At 36.3% G+C, this 23,272-nt stretch overlaps 2 protein-coding genes across 5 annotated transcripts; one reads left to right on the top strand and one right to left on the bottom strand.

Moving 5' to 3' along the window:
• Positions 1–11,594: 11,594 nt before the first annotated feature.
• LOC108373723 (nudix hydrolase 2) lies at positions 11,595–14,706 on the top strand. Its single transcript, XM_017629664.1, has 6 exons — positions 11,595–11,761; positions 11,954–12,603; positions 12,679–12,821; positions 13,477–13,568; positions 13,643–13,862; positions 13,931–14,706. The coding sequence occupies exons 2-6, from the start codon at positions 12,107–12,109 to the stop codon at positions 14,326–14,328; spliced, it is 1,350 nt and encodes a 449-aa protein (XP_017485153.1). The 5' UTR covers positions 11,595–11,761; positions 11,954–12,106; the 3' UTR covers positions 14,329–14,706.
• A 1,377-nt stretch (positions 14,707–16,083) lies between these two features.
• Positions 16,084–21,347, bottom strand: LOC108373734 (dentin sialophosphoprotein-like). Of its 4 annotated transcripts, none has more exons than XM_017629683.1 (10): positions 21,158–21,347; positions 20,958–21,059; positions 20,824–20,895; positions 19,704–20,029; positions 18,784–19,649; positions 18,218–18,727; positions 17,798–18,151; positions 17,053–17,562; positions 16,427–16,990; positions 16,084–16,374 (listed from the first exon to the last, which is right to left on the bottom strand). In XM_017629683.1, the coding sequence occupies exons 1-10, from the start codon at positions 21,251–21,253 to the stop codon at positions 16,226–16,228; spliced, it is 3,549 nt and encodes a 1,182-aa protein (XP_017485172.1). In that variant the 5' UTR covers positions 21,254–21,347; the 3' UTR covers positions 16,084–16,225. The 4 variants fall into 4 exon arrangements, with proteins under 4 accessions (XP_017485172.1, XP_017485188.1, XP_017485180.1 ...); XM_017629699.1 differs by lacking the exons at positions 20,824–20,895; positions 20,958–21,059; positions 21,158–21,347 and adding exons at positions 20,164–20,265; positions 20,364–20,553 and having other exon boundaries at positions 18,784–19,065; positions 19,243–19,649; positions 19,704–20,101; XM_017629691.1 differs by lacking the exons at positions 20,824–20,895; positions 20,958–21,059; positions 21,158–21,347 and adding exons at positions 20,164–20,265; positions 20,364–20,553 and having other exon boundaries at positions 17,798–18,124; positions 19,704–20,101.
• Positions 21,348–23,272: the final 1,925 nt, after the last annotated feature.

Genomic DNA, 23,272 nt, shown 5'->3' on the forward strand with positions numbered 1-23,272 from the left:
CGCCCACTTATGGTTACATGTGTATATCTTGGTAACCGCTGCTCAAATTTCTGCCAAACTTAGCACAGTTGTTGGCCTTCGCACAGCATACCAAATGACCGAAAATTTTAAAAATCGGACAATAACCACGCCCACATCCCATATAACGGTAATTTAGAGAAATACAAAATCTTCGTTAAATCAGTAACGATTGAAGCTAATTTATTCAAAATTGATGCTTGCAACAATTCTTTACCAAGAAATACGTTTATGGTAAAATTTTGGTAAATGGGCGTGGCACCGCCCGCTTATGATCACATATATGTATATCGGTAACCGTTATACCAATTTGTACCAAACTCGGTATTTTTATTGTCCTTGCCACATAAAAGCAAAAAGTTGAAAATTATTGAAATCGGACTAAATTACGGCTGCTTTTCATATAACGGTAAATTTCAGAAATGCTTGAAACTGGAATATTTCGAAATTTAAGGACGCTAATTTACTCAAAATTTATACACCCTTTCGGAAAGGTGAAAAAACATATATTTAATACTTGCGCCGGGTATTTAATGTTCGGCTCCGCCCGAACTTAGACTTTCTTACTTGTTTCAATGTGTCTTTCATGTTTTCTTTAATACATACATACATATGTATGGCTGTATGTGTGTATGTAAAAACGGACATACCCAATAAACACTGGAAAAAAGTTTTCAAACACTTGACAAAATCGTATATCTCGATTCGATTTTCAGCATTGTTTATCATTTCAAACTAAAAATTTTCTCAAATTTGTCTCAAATATTGTTTACCAACTTAAGAAGGGTGTGAGAAACATTTGAGAAAAATTTGTTTAGCATTTCATTCCCTTCAATCTGTGTCAACAATGCAAAGATGTTGAAGTCTATCGGTAGTCTGCTACATCAATCGCAAAATGGCTGCTCGACCACGCGGTCACTGTTATTCGCATTTTGTCTGTCGAAAAATTACCCCTCTTTGTTGATTATATTATTTTGCGCTTGATTGTTTTGTAATATTTTTATATTAAAAAAAAAAAACTTATTTTTGTATATGTATGATAAAGGGGGTTATGCTCAATTGAAAATGCAATAAATCCAACAAAACGTACTGTTTCTATAAAAATTGTGTGTTTCTTTTACATGCTTCATTGGGAAAACTATACAAATATTTTAATGAGAGTAACTGGATTGCATTTGGTACCGCTCCTCTCAAGTTTGAGAAAAAGTTGAGAGTTAGATATTTCTGTATTTGAAAATATCCATTTTAAAAATTTTCCTTTTATTTTGAGAACGCTATCAACGGTTAGTTGTGATGCTTTTGAGAAGTAACGTTTGAGATTTGAGAAAAGGACTGATTCTCAAACGCATCTCAAATTGAGATTTAACAAAAATGTGTATTGGGTGCATACATATGTATGTGTGCAAGTAAGTGTTTTTTTTTTTATGGCATGGGTAGTCCAAACAAGGAAATTCCATTTGTAAAAAGGGATACAAAATATGTTTGTCTGCCATATAACAGACGCTTTGCAATGGAAACGCTTGCAATGGTCCGGCAGTGTTACAAATAAAGTTTACATACATAATATGTACGGCATGTGTAAATGTTAGCGAGATATCAACAAATACTACGTACACACACATATATGTATGTATGGTTGTGTTATGTTAATTCAGCGCACTAAGTTAAATATGTATATTTTAGTTTAAAACAAATAGAGCGTCAAAGATATGAATTCACTGAGATTTTGACGTTTTTTTTATATTTTTCATACCAATTTTTTTAATATATATATATTTTTAAGTATAGTTCATTCTTCAGCAAAACCCAGCAGAATCAATTTTTTTTTTAATTCCATATAGCACTCGAGAAAATTAAAGAAATACCAAAAAAACTTTCAACTTTTCAATTCGATTCCTTAGAAAAACTTTGAGTATTCAGTTTTGTAGCTCATTAAATTTCAGTACAATAAAGTGCAAGTTTCAAGTACCTAAAAACTACCGTTGATTTCTTAGAATTCTTTTGTCAAGGGTTTTTTGCATTTTCTTCCATATATCCAAAAAATCAACGGTAAATTTTATAGACTTGAAACTTGCACCTTATTGTACGAAAATTGATTGGGCTACAAACCTGCATACCCAAACTTTTTCTAAGAAATGGAATTGAAAAGTTGAAAATTTTGATGGCATTTTTTGGCATTTCTTGAATTTAAAATATTCATATTTTTTACGCTAACTGTATATATGACTTAGTCAATTTTAAAATCAAGAAAACTGAATTACTTTAGTTGGTATAAACTTTTATACAAAGCTAGCATACGGCGATGGTAAGTAAGGGTACGCTTTTATTTTCATCTTCATCTTCACCTTCGTGTCCATTTCACCTTTACCTTCATCACCATTCTGGACCTACATCTTCATCTTCACCTCTATCCTTATCTTCATTTTCATCTACATCTTCACCCTCATGATCACGTCACCTTTACCTTCACCATCATCCTAGACCTTCATCTTCATCTTCACCTTCATCCTTATCTTTATTTTCATCTTCACCTACATCTTCAAGTTCATCCTCATCCTCATCTTCTCATCTTCATATTCACCTTCTTCTTATCTACATCTATATCTTCCGCTTCATTGCCTATCTTCACATTCATCTTTATCTTCACCTACATGTTCATCTCAGCCGCTTTCGCCATGTATCACCTTCACCGTGACGTTAAATATTTAACGCAAACATCTTCGAACTCGATTAGGAGGTTTCACTTCAAAAAAAAAAAATACAAAATATCTAAAATTGGGTGACTTTGAAGAAATATCCGAGCCACATACTGGCAAAAGAGAACTAAATGTTGGCGTGCTTGCTAGGTGAAGGATCTGGAGAATCATCATCGATATGTACGGCAAGTGTTAGCCAGCGAAATCGTCGTACATTTTCCGCCTAACCATGTCGTCCATGACATTATAAAGCTCACACATTCAGTCATTCTATCTTCTGTGGTACCCGTCACTTATGCGAACAAGGCGGAGAATTGTTCTCTCCAAAGCCCACCAAACCTTTTCATTTTTGTTCGATATGGTCCATGTTTTATCGTCAGGCATGGTGAGAGATTTGTAGAGCATAATGTTTTGTTCGTCTCGAGGGAGGACTTTAAGCTGATGCCAGATAAAACTTTGTAGCTTTGCGTGACATTTATAACTTTGCCAGCAAAGCGCCAGACGCAAAAGGTATGCCACAATGAACGCCAAGAAAACAATGTTGTACCGCTTTTTTACTCATCAAAGTTGCTGTGGATTTTAATTATTTTGATTTAAAATTATCAGCAATGTAATTAAGTTTTATGTTTCTGCATGAAAACCCGAATTTGGACGAAACAAAATAAATATTAAACCGGCTGATTGTCAAAGCGCGCAAAAAGATGAGAGTTGACCATCTTTTCGCTTCGCGCTGCCGCTTCAACGATTTATGTGGCATGCTTTGTGCATTTTCATACAATTCATCTTATCTGTCAAAGCGAATCTGTCACGTAAAGCGAAGCAAAAGTTTTATGTGACATCAGCTTTACTTCTCAATTGTCTACCAAGTCCAAAGTAGCACCTGTTTGCAAAAGCTATTCTTCGCTCGATTTCAAGGCTGACATTATTAGTAGTGCTAATGCTAGACCTTAAATAGACACAGTTCCTCTTCTTCTCATTTGGAACTACAATCGAGACCAAAAAACTTCGGCAATTGCATCTTTCCTAGGCGGGTTTGCGCAAAACTGTGCACAGTGATGCGTGTCCCAACATATGAAGACTCTTTGTTGCCTGGAGGTAACTAATTCGCATTGCTTTGGTTTTAAAATTGGAGACGTCCTTTACTAGTCCAAAAAGTCTTCTTCAAATTAATTTGTGTTCTTCTTGCTACTGTTTTTGTCACAAATTGCTTCGTCAAATCTCAATAGGCTTGATTGGGCAATTGGTAAGGTGGGGTTCCTGTCTGACATTTGTATACAGAAGTAGGAGTTTAAACTCTTGTCAACCCCGTAACTGCTTAGTTCGCAGACCATTGTTACAGTACCTTCAAGACACGATGCCTTCTAGCAGCATCATGTAGCTTCAAACTATCAAAATTCTCAATAAGTCCAAAGCTACTCGAGCAGTATTCACCTGACTATCTTTCTTGTCTTAAAGCGTGGTAGTAACAGTGCCTTCACTACGGCAGCGAGTAGAGTTATCGTACTACGGAGTATGTACCTCTTTTTGGCTGCTAGTAAATGTAAGAGGTTTTCACGGATCTCTTTGCGTCAAATGGCTTGACCATAGTTTGGTAGCTCAACGATGAAGGTATATAGCTACAGGTGTCCTTTCAACTGCTTCTGTTTCTGCTGATTTACCAGTTGCGGCATTTCCAAGCTGAGATCGCTTATGGAAGGACCCTCGCGAGGATCGAGCTGGGGGTACAAAAGCCTCAAATGGTCCTAATGAAGCAAGTATGTATGGACATAGGTAGGGTGTATCACTGAATCAAAGGCGGCTGATTTATCAATGGACATACCTATGGGTAGGTAACTTTGGAGGCGTTTATGATTTTTTCTTATCAATGTAGCATTTAAGCTCACTTTTAAGTTTATACGAGTAACATAATCATAATGATAATTTTTGCCTTACCTACTAGACGATGGGTCAATCATTTCAAAGCGAGAATTCAAATAACATTTATGTACATACATACATCAATTCTATAACACTGCCTAGTTGGTGGGGTCCAATGCTCAAAATCATTTTAGTGTAGTAACTAGTAGTGCATAGCCAACCACCCACTTATGTCGTCACAACTAATGGGCTTGTAATTACAACCATTTCACTACGTAATTACTTACACTACAACCAATACAATACTTGTAATACCCCCAAGAATCTCAGGAGGTAGTATATGCATACCAGTTCTCTTTTTATTACGTGAAAGACAAACAGAGAAGACGGCATTTCCAAATGATATAAAGGCCTAAATCGCCGCTGTTAAAGTGACATTAGGTGTCGTTTAGTGACGCAAGCGTTACAGTTGTGTGAGTGAGGTTAAAACCTATGTAGAGTTCATAGGTCAGTGTTATTGCGCAATGTACCAGAGAGCAACTAACGGTTATTAGTTACGAGAGAGAGAGAAAATTTAATGTAGCTAACAGGGTTGGTTCAGGAGCGAAAGGCTGGCAATCAGGGCAAAACGCTAAACTGTTAAATACATACACATACATACATACATGGAACTTTACATATACTATACAATTGTATAGTACATCCGTACAAAAAATATATGGGAACTAAACACCTAAATAAGTAGTTATTCAGCTAGTAAGTATATTCCACCCTTTGGTCAAACAAAATACTCGTAAACATGTACTTGGGTGGTCCTTAAAATATTAACATCATGCGGCAACCCCTTTCTCTTTTCCATGTACAAAATAAAGACATTCCCGAAAATTTCAAAATGTTTAAAAAAATTTTAGGGCGTGCTGCCAGGGTTTGAAGAAATTTAAATTTTTGTTTAAAAATCGCAAAATAAAACTCTGTCCAGCTAAAAGAACAAAACAAAGGAGTGCTCCATATAAAATTTAGGTGTTGATATTTTAAGGACCGCCCTAATATGTATGTATGCCTGAGAACATGTATATGTATGAAAGTGAAAAAATTGGTCAGTGGGCATTTGGCGGATGTTCTTATTCATTAAATTTCTTACGCTTCCGCATTCTGATTTACTTGTGTTAAAAGTGTCATTTACTCGTTGTGAGTCAATAATGCAGTATCATTGAAGAAGGAAGATATATGTGTCAACGACATTGGGCTCTGAAAAAGGACATAAATTCAGGAATCCAGGCGGTTTGTTTACTTTTAGAGCAAGAGAATTTTGTGATGAGATTTAAAATTTGTATAAGCAAACAGGAAGTGAAAGGCAAAGTAACTACGAGGCTGATTTGGTAGCGTAAAGAAAAAGGCAACTTAAAATTGAAAGCGATTTTAGATAGTTAAAACTTATGCAACTATGTATGTATACCTGGAACTGGTAGTAGCATTCACACAGGTGCGGCTGTCTATGGACCCCGCTCCAAATTGTCCATTGCAATGAGCCTTTTGCCCACAGTTTTTTGGCCGAGGTACCATATATTTTCCGACAACCAAGCCACCGTTAGGGCTCTATGCAATAGGACGATCAACTCTAGGTACGGCAAGGAGGTATTTAACACTTTCCAACTCTTCGCAGCAAGGTATATGGTAATACTATCCTAGGTACCAAGACACTGCGAGATTTTAACAAGGTCGCCGTAAAACTGGCTAGGTAGGACTGGTTGTTGTTGTTGTAGCGGCTACTAAGCCCCGGTCGGGTGCGACTTGCATAGGGTATGTCCATAGGGACAGGGGCATCAGCTGAGTGGGGGCTAAGCAGGACTAATCGTCCGTCCTTGTGGGACCATAGCCGTTTTGCGGACTCAGTTGCTCTTCCTCGAGCACCTTACGCAGAGAGTGGGTGTAAACTCAGAACGCAGTAAGTAGTGCGGAGACGAAGAAGGCTATAGGCAGGCTATACTTTTTATATATTCTTCTGCAAGGAAAGATAAGCCTTATGAATAGAGCCAACCACAGCTACTCTTATATTCATCGGATAAGCCCATCCATCGAGACGGATTACCGTATTTATGTCTTGAAAAGGAGGAAATGACGGTGCACATTATATGTGATTGATCCCCATTATCACACACCACAACCAAAACGCTTATTAGCATATATTAGGTAGGCTGATAGTATTTGAGCCGCCAGGGTTAGGGATTTATAAAACGGATGCAAGAGATCTTCTAGGTCGTGATGCCCCTTGTTCCTCTTGCGTCCATTCACTTAACTTACCTCAAAATAGAACACCGATGCACTTTTTAAAGATATGAGTGAAACTTGTACTTCTGTAGATCTCTGCCTCCAGCTATTTGATAGGTAATAGAAACTCGTCAAGCCAATCGAGATTTACAAAAGCAAAGGCTTTCAGCATAGATTCTAAAGAAGGAAAACGTTAACGGTGAAAAGGATAAACTCTCTAACTCTGGACCGGTAATGCCAGAATTATTACGACGGTTTTAAGAGTGAATTAATTCTTGCTAGAGCTTAACATTATTCGCAGGAAGTGTTTGTTGTTGGAGGCGCTTAATGGCATCAAAATTGTTGACACGAGCATGTTAATCTGGTTTAACAATAACGACTTAACGAATTCAGCTTACAAACCCAACATGATTAGCGTCAAAATGGACTCGTGCGTCTGTCAACAACGCTACATCTACTTGAGTGCTGAGCTCAGATGGAGTTTCTATGCCATTATTAAATAAAGTAAGACCTACAGGAATCGAATATATCACCGCCGCATTAATCCTTTAATTGTTCACCATGATATACTCCCAGAAATAGAAAATGCGTAGTATTATTACCCCTCTTAAACCAACCCACCTTCCCGTGGTAAAAACTGTGAAAGCACTTGATTCCACTGCCTTCCTGGTGGACTGAGTAGGCAATTGAAAAGTGAAGTCGTCTCTCGTCGTACGCAAACCAAACTCTATAAGCCACAGGGTGCCCTAACCCACCGTCTACCACCTATAAAATGGAGGGTAGTTTCTTAGACACGCATGTTTTCACTACTGATTCAGATTCTGAGAATAAGGATGCGCAACTTTTGTTGGAAATTTATTTCTCGGTAATGCCTTTTTCACCCCCAAATGATCTTCGAACTTCAACTCGTCCTGGACTTCTAAAATGGGCGAAAATGTTTTTATGGGAAAACGACAAAATATGAGTCACCAAGTCGGGGATGATCTATCTTTTGGTGGAACTACCGACTTCCGGTTTCGACCAGACTGGAAGTGGGTTAAACTGACCGCAAGTATATTTTTTTAGACATACATGTTTTTACTACAAATTCAGATTCTGAGGGTAAAACATATATAAATTGCATTATTTTTAATTTTATTTTGCTGAAAGGTAAATAAAAGCTCTGTGTACATTTTTAGCTCATAATTTCAAAAATTAAAATTTTTGAGTTGTGACTCTTTTGAAGACGGTGTGCGATATATTGGTGTTTTAAAAAACCAAATGTAATTAAATTACGATATTGAAGACATATTTTTTAAGTGTAACCAATATAATCATTAACTAGACTGATTTTAAAAAAACCAAATGTAATTAAATTACGATATTGAAGACATATTTTTTAAGTGTAACCAATATAATCATTAACTAGACTGATTTTAAAAAAACCAAATGTAATTAAATTACGATATTGAAGACATATTTTTTAAGTGTAACCAATATAATCATTAACTAGACTGATTTTAAAAAAACCAAATGTAATTAAATTACGATATTCAAGATCTAACTTTAACCCTCTTGTAGGCCAATTTTTTATGAGTTGAAAAATTCAGGAATGGGTGATTTTAGCACGAGAAATCCAAAAATGATGTCCATTTCGATCTGTGACAGTAACTTTTTCCTACAGGGGCGAAAAACCAAGACCGCCTGGAGACGGGCTCGCCGATATACTTACACATATTTTCAGCTTTCTCTTACACAATGTTGACCTACGAACCGGCAATCCCGTCTGCAGACGGTCAAAAATGCAAACTGGGTTTTTATATGTCGGCAAGCCGGTCTGTAGACGGTCTGTGTTCGAAAGCAATTTTCTCCATTTCGAATGGTGACATAATTATAAAACTAATATTAAAATACGGTGCTTTTAACAACGAAATCCACCGAATTTTTTATATCAAAAAATTTTTCAAAAGAAGAAATTTCTTTAATTACGAAAGAAATAATTAATTTTAACCGTGTTTCCTATTTTGGAATTCAACTGCCGATTAAAATAAAACGGATTCACATAACGGATTAAACATTACACCGCCGTAAAGGTACGATTTTTGTCCAAAGATCGTGCCTTACGAATATAGAAAAAAATTATTATAGGTGCATTAAAAAGGTGTTTAGTTAACGACCTTCTGGAGGCGGTTCAGCCTACTAGAGGGTTAAAATGTAACCAATATAATGATAAGCAAGACTGATTGGAGAAAATAGTAGAAAACATTACTAAAAACTTTTAATTGAAAAACAAAAAACAATTGTAATTCAATTTAAGGTATTGAACAAGTAATTTTTAAATGCAACAAATATAATAGATTTTAAAAGATTAATTTATATGCGTTATATCAATTGCAAATTTACTATTTGTATATTTCTTCATATAGTCTCTTCGAATAAAGGATTTGTTTGAATTGCATTAATTTTGTTTAATATATACTGGAATTTCAATGAAACCATGGTTTATTTTGAATATTTGGGAATATTTGTCGATAGGATTATTCTTTGGTCAGAATTTTATGTGAATGAAATTCTCTCATTCTTCATTTATTTTATTTTTACCATATTTTATTTTGTATACCATAAAAAAGGGTAATTCGTTGTCTATTTATGGATCAGTGGAATTTGCTTCATATATTTAATTCATATATTAAATACAAAAAACGCATTTCAGCACTACCAGACTACTGCTACTACTACTAGTACCTTTTCACAAAAGGGGATAAAATGGTTACCCTCTTTCTCCTTCTTTCTAAAATGCAACCTTACAAGGCAGTCGATTGACACAAATGTTTTGACAGTTCTCTGTCTTTGTGTTTTGATTTTGTCTTTCTTCGCTGCAAAATTCACTCAAAATGTAAATTAGGGATTTATACACTAGGGCTGTTCAGGATCTTGCATTTGCATATTCGTTGCATTTGTAAATTGACAACAATAAAATGCACACGGTTGTCATGGCAACAAGTATAAAATTTTAAAATGCAATTCCAACTGCAAATCCTTGACCATTTCCACAACATCCGGAACAGCCCTTCTGATAAATTTTACTTTTCGTACTCAGAAAACATGCAAATTTTGATTTGTGAGCTAGTTTCGATAAATTTCCGATAAAAATTAGAGACGGCACCGAAATGTTCGTAATTCGCATGGTAATTGAATGTGAATTACCAACACAAAAAAAAAATCGGTTATTTCGATATTATCTTATACGGCTTTCCCACAGCACTCCAATTACGTAGTTCGCTCTCTTATGCGTAATTCGCACTCCAATTACCATTCGAATTATGTAATTCGCCATACAAAATTTTGAGAGCGCACTACCTCATTTGTTGGTAATTCATATCCATTTACCCATAGTTGTTACAAATTTACAATCCGGAGTACTTTTCTATCAATTAGCGCAGGCCCTGAACACAAAAGTTTAAAAATAATAAGACAACTTATATATTGTGGCGAATACTGCGGCAACGCGAAGCGAACAACGAGAAATAGGCAGAATGTTCGAGGAATGACGTAGAATGTTCCACAAAAAGAAACGTCAAGTTGGATGAACACTGCGAACAGCCACGATCCAACTACACAGGATCTGACAAGATGGCGCAAAAGAAAAAAGTAATTTTCTGGCTGACATTTGTAATTTCGGCGCCATGTTATTTTCTGTGAAAAGTAAACAAAGAATATGAAAAAGAAGCATAAAGAAAAAATGCAAGCAATGTTGGGCACATGTTTGTGCTAACCAATTTATTATTTATGTACGTGTTTTTGCATTCCATCACCGCGCACTTCATTTTAATTACATTTGCACAAAAAATCACTTAAAAATCACTGAAATAAACCACCGACAAAATACACATAAAGAAAGAAGCAAAACAGAAATAGCAAACTTCAAAATTACGAACGTCACACTTTTGCCATTACAAATGGCTGCTTCTCAACCGGTCAGATCTGTTCTAATTGGTTCATGGCGAACAGCGTGAGAAAGAGAATGAGCGATGAACTTCAGAACGTTCTAGAGTTGCCATGAGTGCGAGCACACAGTGGAGTTGGGTTACTGCCATCCCTAAATTGGCGCGTCAAGCGCCAAACAACTGTCAAAAATCCTCATGCCCATACAATTTGTATGAAGCATCCCACAATAACGCGGCGCTAACGCCGAGCAAATGGAATTTTCATTTTTGACAGGGCGTTACGTGTTGAAGTTGGATGCGGAAGACGGAAAGAAAGAGAAAGGACAAAAAAGTGAAAGAGGAAACGAGAATAAAAACGAGAGGATCTGAGAAGACGTCAAAAATTACGACGCGTTGATTTGGGGATAGCGCGCGCTGACACTCGTCGACAATGGATAACGCAACGCTTAGCGCTCCAATTTAGGGACGGCAGTTAGTTACAAGTCAGCAAGCTACAAGTAAAGTGAGCAAAGAAGTGAGTTGCAAATAAGCATGCTATAAGTTTAATTGTGTTAACAAGTTTTGTAAAGCGTTGTAATTGCTTTAACGAGTATTGTAAAGTGTTTTTACTGTATTAGCGAGTATTGTAAATTGTTTGTTATACAATAAAGTTAATTGTCCTACAATTTGGTCATCGTGAGCATTTATTTAACAATCCAGCGATACGAGCCGGAAGATATTTGGGAAATCCCTCAAGGTTTCAAGGATAATCGTAACAATATTGTAAATTTTCGGCCTGTGGCAGCACTTCGAACAGCTGTTTGGGAACTGGCAACGCTATGGAAATTCTTATCTTTTTCTTTGTTCTTTGTGATGCGCCAGCTGTCTTTTAGTTTCGTTTGTTTTGATTCTGTGATAGCTCATTTGTGCACACAACTTTATAAATAATTTGGTGCTTAGATTTAATAATAAATAAGTACAGTGCTTAGTTGAAACGTGAAGAACGTTAATTTTTAAGTAAACCACTATGATAATATACATACATATCTAAAGCATAATATACGTTTAAGCACAAATGTGACTGCGTTTAAGTGATACATTTGTAGTTGCTTATCCATAAATATAATAGCGATTGCATATTTTACATACGATTTGCAAGTACAAAACGGCAGACAAAAGCATTACTATTACTTTATTATTTCACCAAAGATAAACTTGCGATAATGAACCGATTGCTGCAAATAAACTAACGAACGTAGGACACTAGCAGCAACACATTTGCAAAGTCGGAAAACTTACTGGACACACAAAGACCAGTATTATCAGTTTGCTGCAGGAAGAACAACGCGGCAGTTGTTCTTAATGGAATCAATAGCGCGTACATGTACGCCCTCAGCCAACAGCTGCCGAATATGGCCAACGTTACAACGCTCAAATACACTAAACGCGCAGACCCAACGTCACTGTCACCTAATAAATGCAGCAAACATTCCAACTAAACGTCAATCAATTGCTTTTATACGAAGCCGGACTTTGTCGTCAACAGCAACAAAAACATTGTTGCTACCCGCTCCCGCCCCTCTGTTATCACCCCGCTTACAAACACGTTCATTGTTCTCGTCGTCGTCATTGCGATTGTCTGTGGCGACGCCGTCGTTATTGTGTAATAGAAATTTTTGCATAGTTGGTACAAAAAAAAGTTGCACACTTGACGGCCACTATCGCTGCGAGCACAAACGCAATTGTTTTTGCAAGTGCATTTTGGTGTCTAAATATTCACATTCCTACCCCATTCAGCTGCTAAGTGATTGTCAACAAGGGCGGACGCAGACGCGTTTTATTTCAAGTAATTTGTCAAAGTAAGTTAAGTAATTTATATTTATTTATTTGTAATTAATTATTTGAAACCGCCTTAACATATTTCATCGGGGTAGTTTAGAGAAACGCAGCTCCGGAATAGAAAACATGGACGTACCTGACGGAGTATTTCGAGGCAGTGTTGACCGTTTCAATGGCGTGCAAGTAGAATCAGCAAAGGAATACGATGAATCCACAGATTTTGCTAAGAAACTACAGAGTAAGTTATGGAGGTAACTAAGTTAGTTAGTTAGTTTCGTTAAGTTTCAGCATAGAGTATTTTTGTCATAGAATTAAATTTTTAATTAAATGATAATTAGTATATGTACATACGTGCTTTATAATTGACCTTTCAGCGTCCGCACTTAGAGCTGTTCATTATAACAAGGGCAAATAAATGTCGAGTAAAGATAACGTTTATATTCAAACATTGAATTCCACTAGTTCCGTTTGAAGGCAAGTACATAAAATTTTGGTAAAGCAAGTTATGAAAATTTAGTTAGCACTCCTACGCAAGTTGATTTTTACTATGAAAATATTGAACTATCTACATAAAAAGTAAGTGATAGTGATTAATTGCTCTAAAGATAAGCAACTATAGCCAGCGTATAAAACAGCAAAGGTCCAGGCAGCTATGTACATACATACATATATATTTGTTTAGATTGGAATTGTTGACATCGCGGAAGTGCTATGTACCTTAGGCGTTTTAGTTAATGTGAAATTATCAGCTAAGTCAAAATTTTTTGCTTTTAAAGCTGACCTTTACAATTCTGTTGAACTGTTAAATACAGCCATCACATAACTAGACCAAATCTAAAATGTATACACCTACGCAATCACCTTATTTATGCATATAAAATTGTCTCTTGCAGCATCTTTGAACTATTGGATGTCGATTAAACGCCGAGCAATTTGGTTTAATGTGCAGAAGGAACATGCCGATTGGGTGCCGCACTTAGCTAAGGTATGTATAAATTTTAATACGCAAATTCATATATCTAAAACGCTATTTAACTCCACCGCTAAATTACCTTGCAGGTCGGCTTTGATTTCCATCATGTGTCAAATTGTACCTCATCTGTTGTAATGTGTCGTTGGCTGCCAACCGATGAATATGCCAATATACCAACTTTCTGTCACACTATGCTTGGTGTAGGCGGACTTGTAGTCAACGACAATAATGAAGTTCTAGTAGTTAGCGATCGTTTTGCATTGATAAAGAATAGTTGGAAATTGCCGGGTGGCTATGTTGAGCCAGGTACGTCAAATGCAGTACCTTAATTTGCGTTTTGTATGTAACTGCATTTCAATGTCACTTTATTGCAGGTGAGGAAATTGTTGACGCCGCCATACGTGAGGTGAAAGAGGAAACCGGTATTGATTGTGTATTCCGCACAGTGATCAGTATACGCCATTCACATAGCGGAAATTTCGGTTGCTCGGACATGTATGTGGTGGTGGCGTTAAAACCTCTCAATTCTGAAGTGTGTAAATGCGATCGAGAAATTGAAAAAGCACAATGGATGCCGGTGGACGAGTATTTGCAGCATCCAGATGTGCACGAAACAAATCGTCACTTCGTACGCACTTATTTGGATTATAATAAACGTAATATACGTTTTACATATGAGCGTGCCCAGCATCGGGTATTGAAGCGTGAATATGCGTTGTTTTATATGAAACCAATTGATGAGGAAACAAAAAACGAAAGTGATAAGGCATAGCATGCCAATGTTATGTTCTAGCAAATGCATGTGAGTATGTAGTGGGTCGGCCCAATTAACTCACGATGTTGCCTTTCTCATAAAAATGCAATAAATTATAGACATTTTAACTTTTTTATGTGATGTGATATGAATATATAGGAAATCTGCATTACGAATAAATTTAAAAAACGCTTGAAAAGGTTCAAAAATAGCATAGAAGTATAGAATTTTTAATAAATCAAATTTTTTTGCAAAAACCACACTAATCTAAAAATTTTATTGTAAACTACAGATTTGAATACTAATAAAGAATTTTTATTTATTAACAGCTCGTATAAATTTAAATTCAGCCCTATCGCCAATTTCGTGTGAATAAATCTTTCCCATAATTTAACATGCAAAACAAAAACAAATTGGTAAATTGTTTTTGTTTTGCTTTATAATTTTTCATGGAAATTCGCGATAGGGCCGATTGTGTTTTGTTGTTAATTATTTTATTATTAATTATAAGATTTGTTGTACTTTTTCCAAAGGTTAGAAGTGTCTTTCATTAACCGGGCATGATGAATATCGATCTCAAAGTGATTACGAGTTGTCGAAATAAAATCACTTGAATAAGAAAATTCGACTCATTTCGTAAGTCAATTCTCTTCACACCTGAGAGCGCCATTTTTATGCTTTTAAAGTCACCCTACCTTCTATTTTCTGTAAAGGAAAGTTCCATGCTGCCTTGCAATGGGATTCTGCTAAATTATAGTTCCGAGCATCCCCTCAAACGAAAAGCTGGACTGCCTAAAAATATGTCCCATGCCACTTTTTCATATTTTTGGGCACAATTTTTTTTAGCGATTGAAATTTAGGCTGCTGCTAACAATCCACATCACCTCCTCAAGCTTTATTATTAGAAGATGTTAAGTGCTAAGTATATTATCGCTAGATTTTTAAATAAAAATACCAAACCAACAGAAAAGTAGCTATTGACATCAATCGAAACGAAGTTGTGTTATTGTGAATCATCTGTGGGGCGGTTCAACGTCAGTATTTTAGCGAATGTATGTATGTAGTATATAATCTTACCCCAATAACTTACATGTAAATTTGAAAATATATTTTTTTACTCAAAACTATACACCAAAAAAGCAATTTTTTAACTCCCCAAATCAACTAACCCGTCATGATGCAATAAAAAAAGGTTTTAAAAGTTCGCGTTCGTCTAGCTCCGATCGCCATCTTAAGCTGTATTAGAAAAATTCAATTTGCCCCTTTGAGAAACCACTTTAAATATTACAGCGATTTTCAAAACTACTTAAAATTGTACTCTCAGCTTTTCACAAATTTTTAATTACTTTGATACGAAAAGAAGGATTAATTATATATTTTCCAGTATATTTGTGTCAAAATCCTATATATCGAACTTTAAGCAAAGTAAAAATCTAGTGTTTAAATTTAGTAAACATTTATTTTATAAGTATCGTGTAAGATATGTACATATATCATTTAGCTTGTTATAATTGTACAATTTTCATAAAAAATTGCAAAAATCTCAGTTTTTCACAATTATTAATTAAATATTTTGGTACAAGACAAAATTGTACTAAATTTAGTATTATTTCGCCAAACGGCTTCGTAAGCTATAATCAACCTTGAGCTAAAGGAGCGTCCAAAAGAGCTGTAACTACCCATATCACCTTTTATTATTGCATCATGAATCCCGCAGACTCTTTTAATCAATCGCCACAAAAGACTTATAAGTAAAGAAACTAAAAAACAACGTACTATAAAATATAATTACAATATTATGGAATGAATGTATGTATGTACATTATTACTTTTAGATGAGTGCAAAATAAGAAGTAATGCAATATTAACAAACTAAAACACGAGCGGCACGTGGCCACAATCGTTGTCAGCATATTTACGTGCGACTGCTACTGGCGCGACGATGGTTATCATTTGGGGTTTCTAAAAGTAGATTATAACTTCTGGCAAAATGCTTTTGGGCGTCAAGTGTTTTATAAGTTGTCGCCTGTTGCAGTTGCTTCATTTGAAAAGTTTTTGTTGATACTAAAAAGTAATGTGATTATTTCTCTACATTATTTCTAAATCATTCACTTACTCCTTTTCAGCTTTCCATTGACGCGCATATATCTGGGCATTATGTAAGCATCAGTTTTCTCTTTCAAATTTGACCAATTTATTTTATTTGGCATTGGTGAATGTACAATAGTTACTTTAGGGCTATCGGAATCGTCCTCATTACCTAGAAAACGGAGTGGTCGTATACGCGTACGATCACCACGCCTAACAACTGCTGACGATATAGTGTCAGATGGCACGGTTTGAGGGGAGGGTGTTGTAATATCTATGATGTCACTTAATTTTCTCTCGGGAGACGAATCAGTTGAAAGCATTATAGTACTGCTGGTCGGTTGCTCTTTAGAATTTGTAGTAAATATTTCCACATTTTCCTCCACACTATGCAAATGATTGATAACATTCGCGTGAGTTTCAGGCTCTTTTTCATCCTCAGTTAATGCTGGAATTTTCGGTGGCATGGGTGAATCGAAACGGCTCTTACGTTTCTGTGTCATTTCCGCACTAAGCTCCCTTGATGATCTATAATGACTTGTACTGGCACGCGGCCAAGTAGGAGCGGCATTTGTTTGGTAGGAATTTGATGCTAAGGGGGAAAAATTGCAATTAATTGTAATTTTCCTAAATATATTTGCAATCATTTATTACCGCTTGCTTGACAATTGGTGTCATCATAATTCTCATTAGCGTATTCATAGCTTTTACCAAAATATGTGGAAGATTTAAATGACTCTGTGGAACTTCTAGGTGTGTTGCTTGTACTAGCCGCATCATTTGGACAACTGCTGTGGCTGCTATTACTGGCAGTAAGATTCTTGATCTTGTTAAGGCACACAGATTTACGACGCGTACGGTTTGCAATGCACGACACATCGAAGACGTCGGCTTCCTCTAACTCAGTTTCTTCGTAAATAACATCAGCGCCCCTCAAACTTTTGCGAGGAGCAGATTCTTGGTAATCAGATGGTCTAAATGAATCAGCAGAATTAGCAGAAATTGTAGAAACTGTATCATCCGAATCAGTTTCTTCATAACCAAGGGAAGACGTCCGATTTCTTATGTTTTGCATTTTCAGCGAGGAGCGCCGGCGCGTTCGGTTGGCAATACAACTTACGTCTAAAGAATTTGTGGTTTCGCTTTTATTGTTCTTTCGAATTTCTGTAATTAATGATTATTTTAATATTTTCATCCAAGCATATCGTTACCACAAGACCACATTGTTGCTGAAATGCAAAAACCCGCAACTAACTAACGAAGTGGAACTTATAATTTGATGAAATGCATCCTAATCAATCAAAAATTTATTTTGGGATTTTTAGATAGTTACGGCTTTTTGTATTTCATATATATGTAATTGTCTATATTACTGAAATTATATGTATTTTCAAAATACCCTGTTTATCCAATTTGCGTTGCTGCTCTGCCTTAGAATCAATAATTTGTTCATCATTCGTATCAGCACAATCTTTAAGCACGTCGAACACGTTATTTTCCTCTGCTTCATCTTCTTTAATTATATCGACTTTGTTCGAACGACGGCGGGTGCGTTGTGCTATGCAACTTACATTTGAAGATTCGAGCTTCACATATCTTGGCGGTACATATATACTAGTGTTTATAGAAAGATTATCTTGATCAACGGCAACGGAAGTCGTGTGACTCGTCGTCTTTTGTATGTATGTTCGGTTGGCTACACAACTTACGTCTAACGCGCTAGTGGCTTGATTTTTAACCATTTCGCGAGTTGCTAAAGTAAATAAAAAACGTTCATAATTTACACACGTAGCTTATTTTGAAACTCTTTGTACTATACCTCCTCTTTCCCGTCGTTGGGTTCTGTTACAGCCTGGCTGTTCTGAATTAACATCGACTATTTTTTCATCTTTCTTATTAGCGCATTCTACACCTTTGTTTTGCTTTACCTCAAGCAAAAGTGCGTAGAAGTAGTCCAAGAGGACTTGCCCAGAATATGCTTTACTTTCATCATGATCTCCCAATTCACTTTCTATATAACTGCTGGAACAAAATGTATTATCTTCCGTGTTGTGTAGTTCGTCTTCAGTTGCACTTTTTGTCGCTGAATCATCATCATCATACTGAAATACTTGATAAGGTCTTGATGATCGATACGAACTAGACGAGCTGTCGCCATCCGCACTTTCTTCTACATAGAGAGACGGAGGACGTACTGCTAATGATTTACGCCGTGTTCTTTGTGTGATAAATGATGTGTGCAACGTACAATCTTGTTGTTGACCTTTTGTTTTGGTATTGTTCTCCGACCGCTGTTGTCGGCTTTTGCTGGGTATCCCTTCGTTTATGCCTAGGAGAAAAAGTATACATATAGTTTCTGTATGGTTTACTTAAGAATAATTGTACCAATATTTTCTTTTACACGGGAACTGTGCGGCATTTCTGGGCTTTCAAAAGCATCTACTAATCCTTCATCCTCGCTGAAGATAGCCTCATCATCACTTGAGGAAAGTTGTTCATCTTTACTGCAGTTCAGTTCCACGTTATCGGTGATACTATTTTCAGTATTATGGACATCAATTATATCTCGCTTGTTTTCGGGTATTCTGCGACTGCTACCCATTATTAAAACATCTTCATCATCGCTAAAGGATGCTTCTTCGGTTTCATCCAGTATTCGAAGCGCATTTTTTCTCTTCATTTTCGGTGGTAAAATTTCTTCGGTGATACTTTTTTCAGTATTATGAGCATCAATTATATATCGCTTGTTTTCGGGTATTCTGCGACTGCTACCCATTATTGAAACCTCGTCTTCATCATCACTAAAGGATGCTTCTTCGGTTTCATCCAGTATTCGAAGCGCATTTTTACTCTTCATTTTCGGTGGTAAGATTTCTTCATAAGAATCCTTTTCTTTCCCCAATTTTTCGTCATTGTTTTCGCATACATCGACCTCAGAATTTTTATCTTCGTCCAACGTTTCTGTGCATTCATTTTCGTTATCAACACTCTGTTGCTGAGAGGTCAGACTCTCATGTCCACTATCTGAGTTCAAAATTCTCTGGCATGTGTCACATTCAAATGAATTGCCTCGATGTGGCACACATCGTAGATGTATAGCCACAGAACCGCATGTTACGCAGTACTGGAATGGATTTGCATCACTGCTCTGCCCGCGTCCTTCCTCATTTTGGCATATTTCTGCTCCACATACATTAGGCCTTTCCATCAGTTCGGCATACGCGTTGGGTACCAACTCCCACTCGGCGTCCCTTAATTAAATAAATGATATTACAGTTTTCATTAAATTTAGTTTATTCACTTACTTATCTTGAACGAAAACACCCCAATAACACATACTGGTTTTGAATTTTTGAGAGTCATTGCACAGTGGACATTTGAAGAAATACCCAGCATTTTTGGCAAATATTTGTAAGCAATATTTATGAAACCAACCATTGCGGCAACACGGTGCACGTATGATTTTCGTTGAACTAAAGCGTCTACTTTCATTAAAAATCTTCTCATAGCAAATACAACAATCCTCGTCGGGTTTTGGACGGGTGTTCACCTTCCGGACATGACGGTCGCAAAACGACCGAAAGGTATCTAGAAATTGATTCATAGCACCGCGTTCAATGCCACAAATCATGTGAAAATTGCGATAACAACGCACTTCACAACATCCAATATTGGCGTACATTTTTCCACAATAGCAGCATTGCTGTAACATAGGGCAAGCAAGAAATAAAAAATGTGAAAACTATTGATAGTTTGAGCACTCACAATTTTTGAGATGCGTGCCCGCTCTGCCGCAATATCTTTGGGTAGGAAACCAAGAAAGCCTTCATCCTCTGAACCATTTTGTTGCAAACCCGAGGACAAGTACTATTTAATTAAAGAAATTTGTCAATATATAAAACCGCGTTTTTGTTCATTTACGTATGTGTGTACATAAGTACGAAAGTGCCTATGCTTATACTAACCAAACAATTTGTATGGACGCCCTTCCTGTTTTTCGTTAGAAATTCCCCATAACGAATGGTGTCGCGACGGTCCAATGCGCATAATTCGCACTTCATGTTCACATTTAAATTACAGTGTTTGGTTTAATTAATAATAAATTGTACATATATGTCCTTCGTAGAACGATAGCAATTTTGTTTGCCGCCTATTCACAAATGACAACTGTCAAGAATCGACTTTATAGCCGTTGCGCATCCACATAAATATTTCGTTACGTTATTACGTTTCGTAAGCTTTTATGCTACATTTATGTTCAGGGTCCCATAAGGGGCTGTCCATATATATTACGTAGGGAGTTTTCGCCTGTTTTGAACTCCCCCCACCCCTCACGTAATAAATTGTAAGATTTAATTGACCCGCCCCCCCCACCCCCCCCAAGCCCCCGCCCGCCACCCGCCCTCGCAGATCTTACANAATCATGTGAAAATTGCGATAACAACGCACTTCACAACATCCAATATTGGCGTACATTTTTCCACAATAGCAGCATTGCTGTAACATAGGGCAAGCAAGAAATAAAAAATGTGAAAACTATTGATAGTTTGAGCACTCACAATTTTTGAGATGCGTGCCCGCTCTGCCGCAATATCTTTGGGTAGGAAACCAAGAAAGCCTTCATCCTCTGAACCATTTTGTTGCAAACCCGAGGACAAGTACTATTTAATTAAAGAAATTTGTCAATATATAAAACCGCGTTTTTGTTCATTTACGTATGTGTGTACATAAGTACGAAAGTGCCTATGCTTATACTAACCAAACAATTTGTATGGACGCCCTTCCTGTTTTTCGTTAGAAATTCCCCATAACGAATGGTGTCGCGACGGTCCAATGCGCATAATTCGCACTTCATGTTCACATTTAAATTACAGTGTTTGGTTTAATTAATAATAAATTGTACATATATGTCCTTCGTAGAACGATAGCAATTTTGTTTGCCGCCTATTCACAAATGACAACTGTCAAGAATCGACTTTATAGCCGTTGCGCATCCACATAAATATTTCGTTACGTTATTACGTTTCGTAAGCTTTTATGCTACATTTATGTTCAGGGTCCCATAAGGGGCTGTCCATATATATTACGTAGGGAGTTTTCGCCTGTTTTGAACTCCCCCCACCCCTCACGTAATAAATTGTAAGATTTAATTGACCCGCCCCCCCCACCCCCCCCAAGCCCCCGCCCGCCACCCGCCCTCGCAGATCTTACATAAGGTTAAAAATCCCCTAGACATGTTTTTTCAATTAAACATTAGAAAATACTATAGGGCTATTCGCGATTCAGTGCATAAGAGCTGACAAATTTATGCAATTGCAGAAATATGCCATGGATTGTGAGCGACCTTTATTAAACTGTCATGGTAAAGCTTTTACAAAACAATTTTTGTGCATCAGCTTTGGTTTTGTTTATGAATGCAATGCAGAGCATTTTTATGCTATGGATTTTCGGTATTGCAAATTTGCCAAGCCATGACAAACAAGAACGATAGAATACACCAGTTCATTACACCATGCATGACAAATGCAAATGCGTGTATTTTGTTTGTGTATTGCAAAAAATTTGGAATTTGATAATTTTATAGAGATGAAATTAGATACATGAAATCAGCAACGTGAATACAAAACCGCAACACGTGATGTTAGTGGTTATAAGGTTTAAATAAATAAATTTGAATAAGTATATACGGGAGGTTTATAAAGATTAATCGATTATAACCTTTGCCTTTCAAGCGCTTTCTAAATAATTTGTCCTGCCCTTAAAAATAGCTTTTCAAATTTATTGGAACGTCTGTTTCGGAGACGTTGGTGATACAAGAAATTAATTTGCCATTAAATATTTGAAATATCCAACTTATTCAGCCTAACCTGCTCCGCTGGTGAATGAAACAAACGTAAGTCCACGTTTTTATGCAAATTACACACCTTGGCTTAGGCATTATTAATTTTTTATTCACAAATTAATTATATAGTATTTTTCCACAAAAATTCAAACGAAAAGTTTCAGAAAAGAACTAAATTTCCACAAAAATTCAAACGGAAAGTTTTAGAAAAAAAAACAATGATACAAGCAAATAATAAATTGCCATATTGCCCCCAAAATATATGTAAATACTTCCAAAGAAGCAAAAAATTCAAATTGCATTCCAAAATTCGCCATTGCTGCCAGCTTCAACGATTTATGTGGCATGCTTTGTGCATTTTCATACAATTTATCTTATCTGTCAAAGCGAATCTCTCACGTAATGGGCTGTTTTTGCTTACGCGTAAAAGCGCATTTAGCGCATTTAGCTCTAAATGCTACTCTAAATGTACATTTATCCATACAAAATTCGTCACCTAAATGCAACTAAATGCAACTCCATTTTTGCATTAAGAATCTAAATGCTAAAGCAACCCTGTGATCTTCCAAAATTTCCACGAGGTTCATTCCTTATCTTTTTGGACTAAAATCTGAAAAGTGTCAAAATGCCAGAGCGTAAGCAAAATGCGCTCACTAAAAGAGAGTAACAGGAAAAGTAAAGGAACGCAAAAAACCAAATTTTTAGTCCAAAGAATGGCAACAACAAAACTAACGTCAAATAAGAACAGAAATGTATGTACAAAACACATTCACACAAGCACAAGCACAATAAACACTTGCTATATCAATTATTTTTTGCCTCCTTCCAATTTCAATTCATTTCTTTTACTTTTTAGATTATTCTCACTTTTTGCGTATTCTTTAATTTCCGTTAATTTAAATTCAGTTGAGTTTGACACTTTTCAGGATTTTGCCAGAAAAAATTCTTCTGACTAAATCTGACTACTTCGGACTGATGAGAGTCGCTCTCACTGACTGTTGCTCTCTCATTTTTGCTGTCATTTCCGAGTTA

Source organism: Rhagoletis zephyria, unplaced genomic scaffold, assembly GCF_001687245.7.
Source record: "Rhagoletis zephyria isolate East Lansing unplaced genomic scaffold, Rhagoletis_zephyria_1.1 Rzeph_scaffold_00083, whole genome shotgun sequence".
In the NCBI taxonomy this organism is placed as follows: domain Eukaryota; kingdom Metazoa; phylum Arthropoda; class Insecta; order Diptera; family Tephritidae; genus Rhagoletis; species Rhagoletis zephyria.

What these genes read in the sequence shown, in the direction of transcription:
- LOC108373723 (XM_017629664.1), top strand. Translation starts at nt 12,107, where the DNA reads ATGGAATCAATAGCGCGTACATGTACGCCCTCAGCCAACAGCTGCCGA. An exon ending in ATTTCAAGTAATTTGTCAAA is followed by an intron (nt 12,604 to 12,678) that starts GTAAGTTAAGTA and finishes TCATCGGGGTAG; the next exon opens with TTTAGAGAAACGCAGCTCCG. An exon ending in GGGTGCCGCACTTAGCTAAG is followed by an intron (nt 13,569 to 13,642) that starts GTATGTATAAAT and finishes ATTACCTTGCAG; the next exon opens with GTCGGCTTTGATTTCCATCA.
- LOC108373734 (XM_017629683.1), bottom strand. Translation starts at nt 21,253, where the DNA reads ATGAAGTGCGAATTATGCGCATTGGACCGTCGCGACACCATTCGTTAT. An exon ending in GGTGTTTTCGTTCAAGATAA is followed by an intron (nt 19,650 to 19,703) that starts GTAAGTGAATAA and finishes TATTTAATTAAG; the next exon opens with GGACGCCGAGTGGGAGTTGG. An exon ending in CACCAATTGTCAAGCAAGCG is followed by an intron (nt 16,991 to 17,052) that starts GTAATAAATGAT and finishes TTTCCCCCTTAG; the next exon opens with CATCAAATTCCTACCAAACA.